Source organism: Typopeltis vanoorti, chromosome 9, assembly GCF_054136105.1.
Source record: "Typopeltis vanoorti isolate ZY-2024b chromosome 9, IOZ_Tvanoo_1.0, whole genome shotgun sequence".
NCBI lineage: Eukaryota > Metazoa > Arthropoda > Arachnida > Uropygi > Thelyphonidae > Typopeltis > Typopeltis vanoorti.
Window position 1 is genome coordinate 106,917,390 of NC_143557.1, and position 19,470 is coordinate 106,936,859.

Genomic DNA, 19,470 nt, shown 5'->3' on the forward strand with positions numbered 1-19,470 from the left:
TTTTTTCTCATCAGAGCACCCAGCGAAGGCTCTGATGCCCTCAGAGCCTTCGCTGGGCGCTCATCTAACCGCCTGTTCCTATCAGCATTTCGAACTATATATATATATATATATATATTACAGTCTCTGAAAAAAACATGTAAACATAGTTCCTATGCAGTTAACTCCTTCAACTGTTTGCTTCTCAGAAAAAAGCAAGATGAGACGTTTTTACTCTAAGTAATCCGAAGCTGCATCACACGAATCTTTTACATCCAGATGTAAAGTTCTGTTGACTGGCATATCGTAAGGTAGCTCTGAGAAATCATCGTGATACCTGCATGAAGATAAAAAGATGCATTTTAAAGAAATGCTTTATTAAAAAGTTTTATTCATAATTCAATTACTTGGTAAACAGATATTTATGAAGGCCTAGGGGATTTTGGGAAGGGTTCCAATATTTAATGATTTTAACTATGAAGAAATGACTATTCTGTAGGAACATTTCTCCACGGAATACGAAAGAGATTTTGCCTGTAACAGCGTTTTAATAAATATCGCTTCTCTGAAGAAAGAAAAATTCAAGACAAGTCGTTTTTACTTTATAATCCCATTTTTTTCCCTTTTCCATTGCACTGTATGTTATCGTGAATGTATATATTGAACTAGGATGACAAAGTTATTACTCGTTAAAGATTAATTTAAGCCTCAAAATCACAAACTTGATAAACATGATTGTTCGAATTATATATAATGAGTAACATGATCACATTGTTTTGAAAATGTCTGTTTCACAGCGATAATCACTTAAGGATTTTTTTTACAAATCGTGAAAATATAAAACGTTTAAAATATATAATTATATTTTTATTACTGATATATAATTATGTTTAAAATGATGGAAAAATAAGCATTGTTTTATAAAAGTATTAAGTTTTTTTTTCTAATATACTGCGTCTGTAACTTTTTTGTTTGCTTTACTCACGAAAGGGTGGAGAATTCACTAATAACTGTGGGTTGGTTAAAAGTTAATGCGAAAACCCTGTTCTAGAAGTTCTTCTACCATTTCTTACAACATTTTACATGCTTGCAGCGCGATTCGAACCTACAACCTGTTGATTCGCGAGCTGGCAAACTATACACTCAACCAACAAAACCTACAAATGGTTGGTTTTAAAAACTAACAATAATCTACCAACATGCGGACTTGTCGACTTCCCTTACATCTAATTTTCTTCTTTGTTCTTTTGTACCCTTTTTATGATATTCTCAAAAAATGCTCTGAATGTATGTGTAAAAAGTGAATGACCAAAATCATAACCGAATTTTTGCATTCCTGAGCTTATTTTCAATTATTATTTCGAAAACAACACAATTTTAGTTCCGAAGAAATTTTTATTACATTTTTGAAACCAATCTGTGCTTGTGTTTTTTCTGCATGATCATTGTTTCTTCAAATTATTTATCTGCAATAATTTTCTAATATATAACTCCATAGAATCGGCTTCTTTGAAATTCGCAATCCGAAAAATTTGGAAATTTGTAGCAAACATACTTAAAAACAGTCAGCATTCTTGACTATTGCTTGAACATGATCTTTAACATTATCCTTAATTTTATAGGAAGTGGCAGTAAGAGAACTCTATTTGATCCAATAAACATTTACAAAAAATATTTTAATCAACTAGTTAATAAATGTGAAAATATAATATTTTAAGTTAGCATTATGAAGTAAAATAAATAATGATAATATAAATAACTCATTGCTTAAACCATCTATACGATACACGAATTGTTAAAACTTGGAAGTGACTTACCTTCTTTCTGGAAAGAGTGTCGTTACACCTACAGTCTTCACCTCGATTTTATATTTCTTATAGCCTAATGTAACTCCATGCCTATGGCCACTACATAACCATCGTATGGTAGCCGTGTACATATCTCCTATTTCATATTGGCTCGTTAATAAGAAGGCAATACGATGGTTCGATTTCTTAACATTCACTCTAAAGGTAAAATGCATCTGCTGTTATGTGGTTACCACAATAAATAAACATATCTAACTCTTATACAAAAACTCAACAACGACATTGATATTAATTAATTAATAACATCATTGTACAGTGATATCAATTAATGTAGTTATCACAATAAATAGACATATCTAACAACAACATTAATATCAATTAATAATTATTGTACATCGTTGTTCAGTGATATCAATTAATATCATCTCTGGTCCTGACTGGGTAAACGCAATAGCCGAGCCTCAGTTAAGACTTCATTGGATACAGCATTGCCATCCGTTACCCTGTGTGTGTGTTGTTTCTTTCCACCCCTTCACTAATATTTCTTTCCACCCCTTCACTAATATCATCTTATATAGTCCTTATAAGGACTGGCTTAAAGGGGCGAAGCAAGAATGCTTTTCATCTTCCCCGTTATCTGTAGAGGACAGTGTAGGGATAAGGTGTTATTGAGCTATTAAAGCTCTGTAATATTGAGCTATTAAAGCTCTGGTCATGGCAAGAGGGTAACAGCAATAGCCGAGCCTCAGTTAGAATATCATCTCCGCTCTAGTCTTGCCTCTTATAAGTAACATATATAAGTTTAAAATTGGTTTGAAATTAAAAGTGCAGTAAATTTCTAAAAGAATATTTTAATAACTATTATGTATTGTTTGTAAACATTCATGAACTTTATGTGTTTATTCAAAAGATATATGTAAAAAAGAGGGAGAAGATCATGATCATCGATATCAATCAGCGTTTTAGCTAATATTGGACATAATCTTTGAAGTTACCTGTGGCATAACTATAAACAGCAAATCACACGATAACCACAGTAATTAACTTTAATGAACGTATAGATATGATGGTAAAGATGGTAAAACTCACTTCCATTGCTTATATTTCTAATTCATTGCTCATTTACATAGCATTGTAATATTTCAGTCAAGCATAAAATATATAATTATATATTTTATTTATTTATTTTATTTTATGTTTTTTTTATTTTATTTTATTTTTATTTTTTTTGTAAATATAGAATGACTAATGACAAGATTTTATCTGTTCGGCAATATTTCATTAAATATTCAAATAAACAGGGGTTCACTGCACAAGAATAATCTATGGTTGGGAAAAATGGATAGTGTCCACCTACAAGTCATCGCGAGAAAATGGAAATAATATTGTAATGATGCACATACAATACATGAAAAACTAATGCAAATCAAGACATATTTTAGAAAATGTAGTTTATTTCTGTATTATATTAGATTTAATTTCACTTTTTGATATTTTTATTCTGTATAAGATGAAATTAGTATATTGTATTTTAATGTGAATTCCTAATTTTTGTTTATTTCTTAAAATATTAATTTTTTTTCTTCTTATTTAGATACTACAAACTCTAGATGGGATATTAATATTTTACAAAAGTGTGATAGGGTGGTTAGGGAATAAGAGCAACAAATTTAAGAATGTTTATTTATTTTTGCAACCTTTTACTATTTTTCTACGCACTTAACGCACATACATATTTATTGTTTACTGAACTAATTCATAAGATGAGATATTTTCAATTATAGGATACCCTTGTATTTTAGGTATCTTAAATAAAAAAAAAATAATTAAAAAAAAGAATAAAATTCTTCGCTTTGAACCGAATGCCGATAAATTTTTCCTGCGAAGAATAATCTCAAAATTAATTGTCAGTGATGAATTTTCCGTGAACCAAAATGGAACGACGCGTATATAATGCTAGTGATGTGTCATTTGTTGCTAGACATGTTGTGACGAGTTCCGATTTGTTAAGTAAATATATTCTTGTAAGCCATCGTTAACATTCACCAATTAATCAGTATAATTCACCAATTAGACTGATTCATGGATTCTTACCCAATATATAATAGCAATCAAATTATTAAAATAGTTCGTGAAATAGTTTGCTTAAAATAAGACATTATTCGAAAACTGCAGTTCATCTTACTTGAAATGCAGATGTTCTTTAAGATAACCATCAGTTCCTTCCACCACCAATAAGAATTCAAGAGGGACATGAATTTCTTCTTCGGCTGTCGACCCCTCCAATAGCATGGTAACGTGATACTGGTACACTGAAAAAGATGATGACATCTATTTATTAACAAGATTTTTTGGATCTATACATAACTTTGTAAAGATAAAACAAAGTACCAATACATGACAAGATATACTTACAACAATATGGGCGAAGCCCATTGACTTTTAAGTAGAATTTTCTAAGAGGAGCAGGTCTTCCATAGACCTCTTGGTAATGCTCAGCCAAAAATCCCATGATAGCACATCTGCTGCCATCCTTGCCACAGTCACCACATCCTCCATGGATAAATTTCTTCCAGCTATCGCATTCCACTCCAAATGGTAAGCAATGCAATGGATTTATGTTAAACAAGAAATATTCGTGAGATCGCTGATGATGACAAGAAATCGTGTCCCTGACTCCTGTTAGGAAAAACTTTGTAATCCAATGAACAATATAATTTCGGATTGTTTAACAATTAGCCTTTAAAAATTAACAGAAAACAGTTAAGAATTCTGTGGTTTGTATGTGTCTGATTATACTAAAACTTGGGCTTGTTTTCAGTTCTTAAAAAAATAAAAAAATCCGCTAATGCCTTTTAAATCTCAAAGGAAGTAGGGGAGGCCGTTTAGAACTAAACTACTTTTTGGAAACTGAGGAAGACAACTGCACTCTTTTCTAATCATGGATAATTTACCCAAAACGAAGTGATTTTAAGCAGCATCCAGGGAAGGGAGTATGGTATACAATTGCTGTCACCTTTTTCTCCCTAACGCTAACACAATATATTATTGTCTGAAATAATGTAATTTCTGTTGTTGATTTTCTTGAGATGGGGGATGAAAAATTCAAAGTTTCCGGAAGAAATCCCTTCTTGCCCATGTTATAGATCAAACAAAGGCTTAGACCCACCCCCCCCCCCCCCCACCCCCCCCCCCCCCCACCCCCCCCCCCCCCCACCCCCCCCCCCCCCCACCCCCCCCCCCCCCCACCCCCCCCCCCCCCCACCCCCCCCCCCCCCCACCCCCCCCCCCCCCCACCCCCCCCCCCCCCCACCCCCCCCCCCCCCCACCCCCCCCCCCCCCCACCCCCCCCCCCCCCCACCCCCCCCCCCCCCCACCCCCCCCCCCCCCCACCCCCCCCCCCCCCCACCCCCCCCCCCCCCCACCCCCCCCCCCCCCCACCCCCCCCCCCCCCCACCCCCCCCCCCCCCCACCCCCCCCCCCCCCCACCCCCCCCCCCCCCCACCCCCCCCCCCCCCCACCCCCCCCCCCCCCCACCCCCCCCCCCCCCCACCCCCCCCCCCCCCCACCCCCCCCCCCCCCCACCCCCCCCCCCCCCCACCCCCCCCCCCCCCCACCCCCCCCCCCCCCCACCCCCCCCCCCCCCCACCCCCCCCCCCCCCCAAGATGAGTAGAAAAGATTTTTACGGTGAATTCCTTTTCTTGGATTGCCTTTAGCGGGACTAATTGAAGAACTAAGATTTAAAGAGTAAATGAGGAGTTTGAGTTTAACCGAACGAAATCATTCCAGGAAGCATTATTTTAGTGATTTCAGGAGAGCAGGTATTTGGATCAGGAGAGTAGAAAGATTAACCGGACTAAGGGAAAGAATAGTCTACGTTTTATGTGAATTCCGCCTGCCATAGGTTGCAAACCTGTTATGTATTTGGAACTGTGGTTGGGCGATAAGGATTACATAACTGAAACTTATTCTAGAGGCCAAATATGCAAAATTTTCAACTTCAGGCTAGCAGTCGGAAAAGAAATGGTCGCATAGTGAACGATGATCTTAGCTACTTCTTAAAGACGTTCGCAAACATCTATGCTCGCTGTGGGATTCGAACAAACGGCCTGTTGATTGGAGAATGGATACGTTATCTACTTGGCCCAACTTGTCTGGTATTTTAAAAATGAAACGAAGCTGAGGAACAGTAGGCTATACTTAGAAAAGTAAACTGGATTACCAACAGAAGTATTTGGTGTAGATTACTGACATCTGTGGTGTATTTCAAAGAAGGACTGGTTAAGAAACAAAATCACGAATATAATGAGAATTATCTGATATTTGGAAGCGTAAAATTTATTTAGTTGTTTGCAGGAAACACCTCAACAACAACAACAACTTCAACACTTCCAACTCTAGCTTGAGCAGGGATATTTAAAATAAATAAATATCACGGAAAATACCATCAACTGATAAGTACATAAACTACAGAAAACCATTTGTCAAGAATGCACGTTTAAATAATTGCAAGAGAATAACGAAATATATTTTGTTATTACATACAACAGAAAGGGCAAAAAGGAAATTTTGAGCCAACAAAAATCAAAACGAAGAAATTCTAGATTTAGTATTCTTTTGATACAGGAACACTGAATCATATGCACGCGAAATATTATGGTGTATCCTCAAATTCTAACTGTAGTAGCATATTAATATATCTCACCTTCCAAGACAGTATCAGCACTGCTTGTGTATATTACATCAACTAGTTTGGCATCTCCAGGATCGAGACGAGTCTCTTCTGGCATGTTGTTATAGAAGGGACCTGAGGGATCAAGACCTGCAAAGCAAATTAAATATATTATAGTATTTTTAAGTTTTATTGTAAAATAGATTGTTTTTCATATGAATGATCATCCTTATGATTTGTGTATAATAATAATAATAATCGTTATTATTGTTGTTTGTCATCCTATACCCCTAGTATTACGCCACACATACCACTACTTTAATAACAGTGGTTATCCCCTTATCCTCCGAATCACGGGTGTGATTCGGGGATATATACAGGGTGGCTCAAAATTCTACGTACAAACTTTGAGGGGAGGTAGAGAACATCAAAATCAACCATATTAACATAGAAAAGCATGACCGGAAACGTCACCCGAAAGTGATAGGTGGCGCTGTACGCCAGCTCTCCAGGTGAGCATTTGGGGCTTCCTCATTCAAGCCTTCGACATCGTACGAAGAACATGCTTCGTTTACTATATCATGTATCCAACTGCTATTGAACTGTTCAGTTACGCCTAATAAAGTTTTTTTACACTACTTACTGCCTTATGCTATTTCTGTATCTTTGTGTCCACGGCCGTGAGTCCCCTTTTACGGGGAGGTACGACACCATCTCAGTACCCCCATATTTTATAACTGAACCGGCATAGCTGAAAAATCAGACCTATGGCTGGGTCAGTATTAATGACTGTAATCCGTGTGTGTTCACGGGACCGGTTTGCCTGCTTGCGGGATGGCTGAGGAAGATCCTTAAGCTCCTCACGTCGTCGACGGGAATCGAACCTAGGACACTCCTTCCCCAGACATATGGTTGCGAAGCGCAAAGCCTAGGCTAACTGCGCGGACAATAAATCAATAGGAGCTACACAGAATGATTAAAAGTGTATCATTGTTATAGAAATTATTCATTTATTTTATTTTATTTTATTAGCAAATAAAATATTTAATATTTTTATTAAATAAAACAGTATATTTTGTTCATTCTGTAGCTACTGGCTAGGAACGAATGGGCGAACGTATTTGTCGAGCCCTGCATATGTATATATTCCTCCACTTCCCCAACAAAAATTTTTCCCAGCAAAAAAAAACAAAAAAAAAAAAACCTCATATATTATGGAATTTGCGATTCTATCAAAATTAGAAATATTATCGTGTAACACCACCTACTACAACTTTCTACACAACCAGTCTCTCCTGCTCTGCACAACACTCTATTTGGTGTTCTGCATTGTCATTAGTAAAACACGAACTATGTAACTGTTTTCTACACAGTTAATCGTGCAAAAGATAACATCAACACCACATAAAACAGAAACCACAGCAAACACACACAACGTACATAGAATAGGTTAATCCCACTCTCCCTTCACCAAAGCTTAATCTTGTTCTGAAGTCAGTGAGATTATTTCTCAATCTCTTCGTCTTAGCATCTAGCTTTACTCTTAATTTTATTATTAATATTATAAAATTTCTTCTCTTACTATTTTATAACCTAAAAGAAGATTGAAATTTACTTAACAATTTTCGTTTAATATGCTAATATTAACTGTGCAACTTCCAATACAAATGTCAAAATACGATTGCAGTATTTACGCAAATATTACTGCATGTTTCTTAATGATGTCCTGTAACTCATGCTAAGATGCCTTTATTGCATCCTTTCTTAATTGTATTTATAAATATTTTCGATGAAAAAAAAATATTATTTTTAACATAGATTCTTATACATCGAACTTCTCTCGGGATCACAAACATAGATTTATTTAGATTATTATAAAAATACAGTTGTATATGAATTCGGAGTACCTGAAGTTCACTATTATCAGTAACAAGGTGTCTTATTATATTAACTATGTGACTTCCGCACACGAAACATTGTAAACTTAAATACAATTAATACTGTAAGTAGTTTTTATTTTATTTTATTGATTTTTATATAATCTAAACACTTCGCTCTAAAAATAAACAAAAAATACTTTATTAATTCCCAATTTGTCTATAATAAATAAAGTAGTGTTCTCACACCTAAAATTATTATTAATATAATTTTAATATGAGAACTATTATTATTTATGTCATTGAGCGATGGACGGAAAATGATACCCTTGGAGGGTAATGGATAGCAATGCTGTAGCCAATGAAGTTTAACTGAGGCTCGGCTATTGCTGTTACCCTCTGCCATGATCAGAGCTTTAATTGCTCAATAACACCTTATCCATTTAAATGTCATTGAGCGGAGTAGAATTAGAATCAATCGACCGTGAGATGCGGTGATTGATTCATTCATTCCAATACCCTTGGAGGGTAATGGATGGCAATGCTGTAGCCAATGAGGTTCTAACTGAGGCACGACTATTGCTGTTACCCTCCTGCCGTGATCAGAGCTTCAATTGCTCAATAACACCTTACCATACACTGTCCTCTACAGATAGCGGGGAAGATGAAAAGCATTCTTGCTTCGCCCCTTTAAGCCAGTCCTTATAAGGACTATAAGATGTCATTGAGCATGGAGTGAGTCAATCGACCGTGAGATGCGGTGATTGATTCATTCAATCCAATACTCGTGGATACCCTTGGAGAGTAATGGATGGCAATGCTGTAGTCAATGAAGTTCTAACTGAGACTCGGCTATTGCTGTTACCCTGCTGCCATGATCAGAGCTTTAATAGCTCAATAACACCTTATCCCTACACTGTCCTCTACAGATAACGGGGAAGATGAAAAGCACTCTTACTTCGCCCCTTTAATAACGGGGAAGATGAAAAAAAGATGTCGTTGAGCACAAAAGGGGACTAACCCACTTTTGAATTCATAATTTTCAGTTTATTACATTAAACTAAGACAAAAAGCAACGTCGATAAAGTAAAAGTGCAATAATTCATTCAACTTAAGGAGATAGTAGCACCAAATCACTTCTGTTAAATGTTTTCTCTGTGCAAAAGTGGAATAAAGCGTGTTGGTCCAAATTTGAGAAGTACTATATTGTATATTGTAGAAGTACATATATTGTTATTGTTATTATTGCTATATAATTTGAACAGTATTAAATCTATGAATCTTCTTTTTCTACAATAACAAAAAATATCCATTTAAGGCTCATCAAACACGCATTCCTACACACGAGATTTTCGATATGTGACTTTGAAAATGATTTACGAAAACTCCTACGAAGAGTATTGATTGAATGATGAAAAATAATTCAGGAACTGGTAAAGAAGCATTTCAGTTGTAGTCCTTGTAAGGACTGGCTTAAAGGGACGAAGCAAGAATGCTTTTCATATTCCCCGTTGTCTGAAGAGGACAGTGAAGGAAAGAGTGTTATTGAGCTATAAAGCTCTGATCACGGCAAGAGGGTAATAGCAATAGCCGAGCCTCAGTTAGAACTTCATTGGCTACAGCATTGCCATCCATTACCCTCCTTGGATACCAATTTTAGTCGCCTCGTACGACATGCATTAGCTACATTGGTGCTTTTTTTTTTTAAAGTAAAGCAAACTCTAAAAATTAGGACGATCTCTAGTCCACTTCATAGTGGCCGAGACCCTCCAACTCAGCGTTGGCTCCACTCAACGGGCACTCCCTCCACTGAGCAGAACTTCTCATATTCCAGAGAAAAGCATCCCCCGACAAGGCCCCCTCTCGAGCCACGCCAGAGAACACTCTCCCCAGAGACTCAAAATGCTCTCTCAGGGCAAACCCCCCCCCCCAAATCAGCCCCCCTCACCGGGAGCAAAATTCCTGAAGAAACCTGAGAGAGCGAATTCTCGAAGCTCAGCGTCCATTTAGTCGCCTTTTACGACACGCATGGATTTACGTCGGCGCTATTCTTATCCTGGCAACCACACGGGAAGAGCATTTCAGTCCTTATCCTTATAAGGACTGGCTTAAAGGGGTAAAGCAAGAATGCTTTTCATCTTCCCCGTTATCTGTAGAGGACAGTGTAGGGATAAGGTGTTATTGAGCTATTAAAGCTCTGATCATGGTAGGAGGGCAACAGCAATAGCCAAGCCTCAGTTAGAACTTCACTGGCTACAGCATTGCCATCCATTACCCTTCAAGGGTATTAATCTTAATCATTAATCACCGCATCTCACGGTCGATTAGCTCCACTCCACTCCAGCATTTCAGTTCTTTACGCATATAATTGATAAGATTCTTCTATGGTAAATTCAAAGTGGTGTATTATTATTATTATTATTATTATTATTATTATTATTATTATTATTATTATTATTATTGTTGTTGTTGTTGTTGTTGTTGTTGTTGTTGTTGTTGTTGTAATTTGTATGTATGTATGTATGTAATTTATCTGAGAAATAATAAAATGTTAAAAAAATTCAAAAAAAAATATTATTATTACGTGACACCTTTAGGGAGTCCATGAACTCATCGCGGGAGGGCACTCTACTCTGCCTCGCTAAATACATCGCACCTTATCCATTACTAGTTAATTCTCCTACTACGCACTGCTACTCCCATCAACACCATCTACCGCCCATCACCATCACATCAACAGTGTATTTTGTCTGTAAATTGCGTGTGTTCTGAGGGCCGATTTGTCTGTATGCGGGATGAAAAACCCGAGTTTCTGGGAGATAAATCCCTACTACCTCCGTATGGGATCGGCTGTTGGATTGATCTATTACATAGTGTTTTTAAGGAAAAAAATGTTTAAAAATTAAAATTGTTATTTGTTTTTAAAGTATATAATATTTGAATCTTCTTTATCTAAGAACTTATTTTTAAAGTATATAATATTTGAATCTTCTTTATCTAAGAACATCTCATTACTCTAACTAACTTGGTACAGATTATAGTTGACCCTATAATCTGTGCGGGTCCACTTATAGGCGTTTTTTTTTTTTTTTTTTTTGAATAAATGTATTGGAAAAACTTTCAAGATTTGCGAAAATTTGAAAAATAAAAAAAATAACTCCAGGTAAATAAACCACGTAGCTTAGAAATATCGAAAAAATTACGAAAACGTTAGTTATGTTATAAATACATAAAATATATATAGATACTAGTTTATTTTATCATTTACTACCATAAAATATACACAAATCTATTATAAAAAGTTAAAGTTTATCAAAATTTACGCACAGACCGTACATGGGCATTTGCAGTCGAGAGAAATGTAAACAAACGTAAAGATGCAGTATTAAATCATAACTGCATAAAATTAACTGTTGTTAATTAGTTAATTACTTTAATTAATTAATTATTATAAAATAAAAAAATTTTATAATGATTCATTCATTAGCGTATAGGCTAGACTACCGAGAATCAATCGTATCGATTGCACTAGGCCAGTGTTTCTCAACGTGGGGTGTACGCCCCACAGGGGGGCAATTTGAAGATTTGGGGGGGGGGGCAATTAGAAAATGTACATTTACATATTTATACATATTTATATTATACATTTTCAGAATTTGGCTGACTATTATGCTAAAAGGAGAGGCATCAAAATCTTTGAGACGTTGTGGTGGGGCAGGATCCAAAAAAGATTGAGAAACACTGCATTATGTTTTCTTTAAGCCTAGAATGAATCTTGCCATGAATCTTTATAGCTGTAAATAAATATGAATAATTTCTTTTCACATTATCTTTTCATTTTTGTTGTCCATGATTAGTAATACATATAACACATACAGTGTTTTTGCATCATATAAGACAATATTGATGTACGCACTGACAGACATACGATTCAATCTTGTAAATAGACGAGGTACCAACGAATACAGTACAGTACTGTAAATGTTTCTTCACTTCTTATGATTTTCGTTAATAAAATTTTCTTTTCTCTAGCTTACTTTATTGTAAGAATACATTATATAATACATATAGCATACAAAATATGTGTCAGTCGACTGTTTTTGTTATCGGTAAGGCTTCCGGTCAACAGTAGGCTATTAGTAAAGTATTGGAGAGTCAAACGTTATACGAGAATTTTCGAAAAACGCGGGGGATCGACACCCCTAACCCCCGCGTTCGTTCAAAGGTCACCTGTACATTAAAACTAAAAAGTGAGTTTAGTATAACTAGCTTGATACTGAGTATATTAAAGTTAAAAAGAGACTGTTGAGTTCCTCCTTCTAGACATTGAAACACTAGAGTACTTTTAATTCACAAAGGAAACGTACCTGTTATTCTGCCAAGATTTGGAATTCTTGCACCTACGTGTCCAGCAATATGAGCTCCTAAACTATGTCCAATGATATGGAACGTTTCTGGTGTAACTCCGGCTCTCTTCTAATGGCAAAACAAAATCGTTAAAATTGTTTATTTCACGCCTCACGGGCAGATATATATATATATATATCTGTAATTTATTCTTATTACTGATAACTATTTGGAAATATAAATAAAGGTAACCACTGAAAAAAATTTAGTTTACAGGAATTATTTTGATAATATCTAAAGCGAAATTCCCTTCTGTTTTATTAAGTACAGGAAAATCTCGCTTCAGTCGAATTCAATGTGAGAGATAATCAGTTAGCGCGATTGAGTGAAATGATAGTCTTTTCCGCTTTAAGCGAGTGATTAATCAGTAAACGCGATTTTTTACGTTATGCGAAATTTTTTGTCGCCAATCTGCAGCGAGCGGAAAAGCTGAACGTCATTAAGAGCCATGAAAGTGGTGCTAGTAATACAATGATTGTGCGTGACCTGGGATACACCGAGTCTACAGTTCGGACTGTATTAAATAAGAGCAAAGAATACAAAGAACAAGGGAAAGTTGCTACTGCTTCTTTAAGCATGTAGATCCCCGAAATAGAAGTCATTTAATGATTGAAATGGAGCATCTCTTCTATCAATCTGGATTGAGGATTATAACCAAAAAAGAACACCTGTTAGTGCAGGGCATATTCAGGCAAAGCTCTCAATATTTTTACCTCATTGAAAGAGACCAAATTTCAAGAGGAATGTGAAAGCTTTACTGCGAGTTTAGGATGGTTTGACCGTTTTAAAAATCGAGCTGGATTGCATAACGTAAGAATAACTTGGAAATCTGCTAGTGCTGATAACGATTCTGCAGCCAAGTTTCCTGAAGAACTGCAAATGATAATTCAGGAGAGTGATTATGATGATCGACAAATAATCCACGTGGACGAAACTAGTCTCTATTGAAAGCGTATGCCAATAAAAACTTTCCTAGCTTAAATTGAAGCAGCTCTACCAGGATACAAAGTATCCAAAGATCGTCTTACGCTCTTATTAGAAGGCAATGCAGAAGGCGACTTTAAACCCAAGCCTATGTTAGTTTATCGTGCTCAACACCCAAGATCTAACATTATTGAAGAAATAATTGGAAAAGAACTTGGATTTAATGAACTGGATAATGAAGATGTGAGAAACTTGCTCGATCCCATTCAGAACAGTTAAGCGGAAATGATCTCCTTCAACTAGAAGAACAGCGTGCGTATGAAGAAGAAGATAAGGAGTGCGAACGAGAAGATAATGTTACGACTAAGAAGCTACCTGCAAAAGAACTTGAGCTAGTTTTCAATCACATTGAACATATTAAGGAAATTTTGTTTGATTCTGATCCTAATATGGAACGAAGCTTCGAAGTCCACCCAAATCTTGATAAAGCGATTGCCAACTATCGCCAACTGCATGACAAGATGAAAAAGTAGAGAACGATTCAAACATCTTAACTTATTATTATTTTTTTTTTTTTGTAAAAAAGTAGCTCAGTCAAATGTTTAGACACTAAATGAAAACTTAAGCAATTGATTTTTGTTATATTTCATGATTTTTTTCCTCTAAAACAGTTTATACTGTAATTTTCTTTCCAAATTTACGCTAACTAATAGATGAATTATAATTATTCCTATTGTTCATTTATTCGCTTAACGCGATTTCGCTTAGCGTGCGTTAATTGATAGATTAATTAATCGCGTTAAGCGAGATTTTACTGTATTAGGGTTTTGAATGCTGCCTAGCATGTGTAATATCCGTCTGTAAAGTTTTTTTCCCCCATTTTGTGTTACTTTTGCTTGTGATTCGACTAAAGTCATATTTAAATAATGCTGTTTTCCTAAATTTAATTTTTCTCAATTAAGAGTGATTATAAATGAATTTTTTGTTTGTTTTGTTTTGTTTTGTAAGATCTTTTATTTATTTAGTTTTTAATAAATAACATCACCATTTCAACAAAATGTTTTAATATTTATGGTAATACTAATTTTCCCATCTTATATACCTTTACATATTTGACCTAATGGCCTGCTACGGAAAATAAGTTACGGAAGTAATTTCAAAAAAATACTTTACAGAAGTAATGAGTATACTCTGAGTCTCCGAGCTTTCCTGTTTGCAAGACGGGAAAGTATCCTTCTTCTTTGAGGCCAGCTAATCCACTTTCAATTGAATATCTTGAGAGAACATTCTCTTTGCCTCCCTATTGCTAAATCTTTTTTTTTATTATTTAATCTCATCTCATCTCATCTTCCTTATCCCTCTTTTACCTTACGGTGTCGAGGGTTTGTTAATCATCGGTCCTCAAACCGTTCACAGGATAAGGGGGTCAGCCTACGCCCCCTGTGTATCCGTAGTTGAGTTCTCAAGGCCGGTTTGCCTGCTTTGCGGGATGAAAAACCCCAGGATAAACTGGGGGGAACTCTACTGTCCATGCCCAAGACCGGCTAACTTGGCTATGGTTGAGGAAGATCCTTGAGCTCCTCACGTCACCCACGGGAATCGAACTTAGGACACTCCTTCCCCGAGCATATGGTTGCGAAGCGCACAGCCACTAAGTTAACCGAGCGGACTTATTATTATTATTATTATTTAATTTTTTCGTTAATTTTATCTTAATGATTTCCATGGTACCTATGTTTTCCATTTCTAAATTCATTTTGTTAACTAACCAGTGTAATGACACAGAGAGATCTTTCCTTTCCTTTTCCTCATATTAGATAAGGGTACAACAGTATTTCGTCTAATATGTATTATTATTATTATTATTATTATTATTATTATTATTATTATTATTATTATTATTATGTGATTTATGCCGCACGAAGGAAGACTTGGTTTCGAGTCTAGTCGGCGACTAGAGGAAATTTTTCTAAGCCTTTTTTCGACCGGTTCCCGAGTTAGTCGATCTCTGGCACGGGCAAGCAGGTTTTTCCTCCCAGAAACTCGGGTTTTTCGTCCTGTAAACTCAAGAAAAATCGACCGTAGAACCCACATTATTTCAGACATTAAATATATTGTGTTAGGGTTAGGGACCACGAGATGGCGGCACATTTGAACCGTCTCTCTTCACTGAGTACCGCTTAATTAGTGATAGCCTTGGGCCATCTGTCTCTGATTGGGTACCAGTGGAGATTGAACTGCCCACTCAGTCTCCAAAAGTTAGATAGGGCTAAATGGCCTCGCCTACTCCCCGTATACGGGGAATAAAAAGGCGTTAGCTGATTTTTTTTTTTTTTATATTTATGAACTCATGGAGAACGTGACTACTATAGCTACTTAATCATCGAATACTTCCCTAATTTCTAGTACTTCCGAGTTTCGAATTCCTCAGTTTATTAATGAAAACTGGGTAATCAATACTTACCAGTTATTTATATGCAAAACAAACAGAAGAAATAAATAAATAAAAATGCTCCTTACTTGAAGAAATTCAATAAGAAGTGCTATTTCAGCGCCCACTACTCGTGAGTTGGCTATTGATTGACTATACAAGACTTGATTGCCACCAGTCCAGTCGACAATTATCACATTATAATCTCCGTGTTTCAATAACTCATCTTTAATACGCTATAAAAAATAAATAAAAAATGCATGACGAACTGATAAAGTGGTATATGGCGTATTCTATGACCTCAATGTCTGACAGATATTACATATTTTTATTTGGCAAAAATATTGTTTAACAACAAAGTTAAAACATCGATTTTGTATTATTTATGCATTACTTTCAAGTTAATTAAATGAAAAATAAAATTACGAATATAAATTTTTGAATTTTCTGTATTGCACAGATATATGAGGGTGGTCTGGAAAGTTCTTGGCCTCGACCATGGATGGCGATACTATCGGCAAGTCTTTTTTTTCTAAGTTGATACATCTGTCATGAGCATCCATGTGAAATTAGCAGGAAAGGCCATGGAATCGGTGTTTTGGTATGCGAAAGGCATTTTGTTTATTAATTAGCTTCAAAAGGGTAAAACAATAACCGGGGAATATTGTTCTGATGTCTTAACCAGACTAGACGAAACAATTCGTGAGAAAAGACCCGGTTTCAGAAGAAAAAAATAATCTTTCATCAAGACAATGCACCTGCCCACAAAGGTGTTTTGGCAATGGGAAAATTAAGGGATCTGCACTATGAATTGTTGGAACATCCACCCTATATCCCCAGATTTGGCTCCCTCAGACTTCTGTCTCTTCCCAAAACTAAAACTCTTCCTCGCTGGTCAGCGTTTTTCTTCGAATCAAGAGGTGATTGCAACTGTAGAGGGGGGGGGGGGTATTTTGCAGATCTTACTGAGAACCACTACAGGGACGGTACGATAGCCCTGGAGCATCGCTAGAATAAATGTATTGGTGTTTAGGAAGATTATGTTGAAAAATAAAAATAATTTTGAAATTTTTCATTGTTAGGCCGAGAACTTTTCAGACCACCCTAGTATATTATTAACTAACTTTATTTATTTATATTTTGTACACATAATTTGTATTCGAAATGAATTATAAGTTATTACAAGTTATTAAAAAATATACAAGTATACTTGAATAATGCAAATACAAACACAAAAATCATTAGTATGAAACTTTCTTTTTCTACCCTCTAACTGTAGACAGCAGAATCCTTAGAATTCTGATTATGCTTAAGATACTCGTTTCCGAAGTATAAGGGAAATAGACGAATTACTTTAACTTCTTTCAATGAAATTCGAAATTTGACAGGAAATTTAATAGGATATAGAATGTCAATAAAGTAGATTGTTGAGTACCAAAAGATTAAGTGAAATACACATAAATATAAAAACCCAAGAGAATTTTTAAATATTTAATAGATAAAATTAAAACTTGATTATCCTGAAATTTTATGTTCCAAGTCGTTAAACAGAGCACACGTAAACGAAAAAAAAAAACACAATATTTGACTGACAAATTCCGTGTAGAACTTTTCAGAATGTTGCAGACAACATGAAGGTATGTTAAAGTGCGGGCCACCTTTCCAAAAACTTTGAGTCATCTTCAAGGTCACTCTAAAACTAACTGACTGGAGCGACCCTAAAGGATCACTCAACACCTAAATCAATCCAAGAGAGGAAAGTCAGCAGTGGCTCTACTCAATGATAGGCAAAAACCCACCGCCAAGTAGAATCTCTTTTACTCCCCCAGGAAGCAAGCTAACCTAAAGATGAATATTATTAAACATCATCAATGTGAGCAGGCCCCAGATAACTTGAAGAACATGAAACAGAAAACTTCATTATGTTTATAGTTACATAACTTTGACTTTTGATAACTAAACTTCTATGATGGAAGAGCAAACCCATGAGTGCAAGCCCTTGATTTCCTTAGTCTTTTAGTTTTATCTGATGGGGAAGTTACTGAGTATAAAGCTCTCCCTTTGTGGGCAATGATTAGATCTGATTCAGAAGGATTGCTTTAGGACATTGGTGTTTCACACGATCATTATAGTGAACAGCAAATCGTATTGAATGATTTGGATGGATAGCTGCTTGAGAAAAATACTTTAGAACGGTATGCTGGAATGTCGATGACGTTGTGCATTCATATTCCTAAGGAACCAAGGAGCATCAGAAGTCATTCGTATGCATTTATTTTGGATAGTTTGCAGTTTCTTGATTTGGAGGGTGATGTCTGGCTCTAGGCTGGTGTCCGTATATCATCATGGGTCTGATGATTGTTTTATAGATAAGTAATTTATTATCTGAACTTATACAGCTACTTCTGCTGATTAGTGGGTATAGTTGGGCAATTACTTTCTTTGACTTGGAGTAAATTTAAGATATATGAGGTTCAAAACGCAGTCTTTTATCAAGTTGAATTCCCAGATATTTGGTTTCTGGTTTTCATGGGATGGTAGTGTCAAATATGCTTACTGAGTTAGGAAGTGATGTTTTCCTTCTTGTAAATAAAATTGCCCACTTTTTAAGCATTTATATAAATTCTCATCATTTCCGAAACCATAGTTCGAAATAATTTACTGCATTTTGTAAGTGCTTAGTTATTAGTTTCGGGTTGAGTGATCTGGTATAAATGGCTGTCTCATCTGCATAATAAGCTGATATGGTGGAATTCGTACGAGGAATATCAACCATATAAATGGAGAACAATAAAGGGGACAGTAAGCAACTTTGTGTAACACCTTCAGTGATTTTATGTTCAGGCCTTGTATTTTAGCTTTGAATTTTCTGTCGTTTAGATATCAACTGATAAGTTGAATTAAATAAATTGGAAACTTTTCTGTTATCGCCTTATAAAGGAGGCCATTATGTCATACTTTAGGTATATATATAAAGGAAAATGGCAACTTAGTTGGATACTTCTTGCGGGTCTTCTTAGAGTTATTTTTTCTGATATCTTCCCGAGACAGGAGTGGAGGCTAATAGACCGGTAATTTTGAGGAAATTTCAAATCTTTTCCTGTTTAGATTCAAAATTATATCAGCTGTTTTCCATGTAACTGTGAACTAGCGAAATCTCAGCATTGCATTATTGATGGCAACTATAGGCATGATGGCTTTATGTGTGGAGGCGTTTAATAACTTTATTTGTGATTACAACAGGACCAGGAGCCTTTTTATTATTGATTCTGGATAAGTTTAGCAGATGCATTGAACGGATACAATGATTCCGAATACGATATTATTAAAAGTTCTTAAGTTCTTAAAAGAACTGGACGATGGACTGAGTC

General features: G+C 35.8%; 1 protein-coding gene across 1 annotated transcript in view; it reads right to left on the reverse strand.

Moving 5' to 3' along the window:
* Window positions 1–210: 210 nt before the first annotated feature.
* Window positions 211–19,470, reverse strand: part of LOC150103392 (pancreatic lipase-related protein 2-like) — a 33,182-nt gene continuing 13,922 nt past the window's right edge. Inside the window, exons 3-7 of the mRNA XM_090398465.1 lie at window positions 16,189–16,335; window positions 12,705–12,813; window positions 6,494–6,610; window positions 3,973–4,099; window positions 211–316 (exon numbers count right to left, since the gene is read on the reverse strand). Of these exons, the coding sequence (XP_090254591.1) occupies window positions 211–316; window positions 3,973–4,099; window positions 6,494–6,610; window positions 12,705–12,813; window positions 16,189–16,335 (606 nt within the window). The remainder of the gene's footprint in view (window positions 317–3,972; window positions 4,100–6,493; window positions 6,611–12,704; window positions 12,814–16,188; window positions 16,336–19,470) is intronic.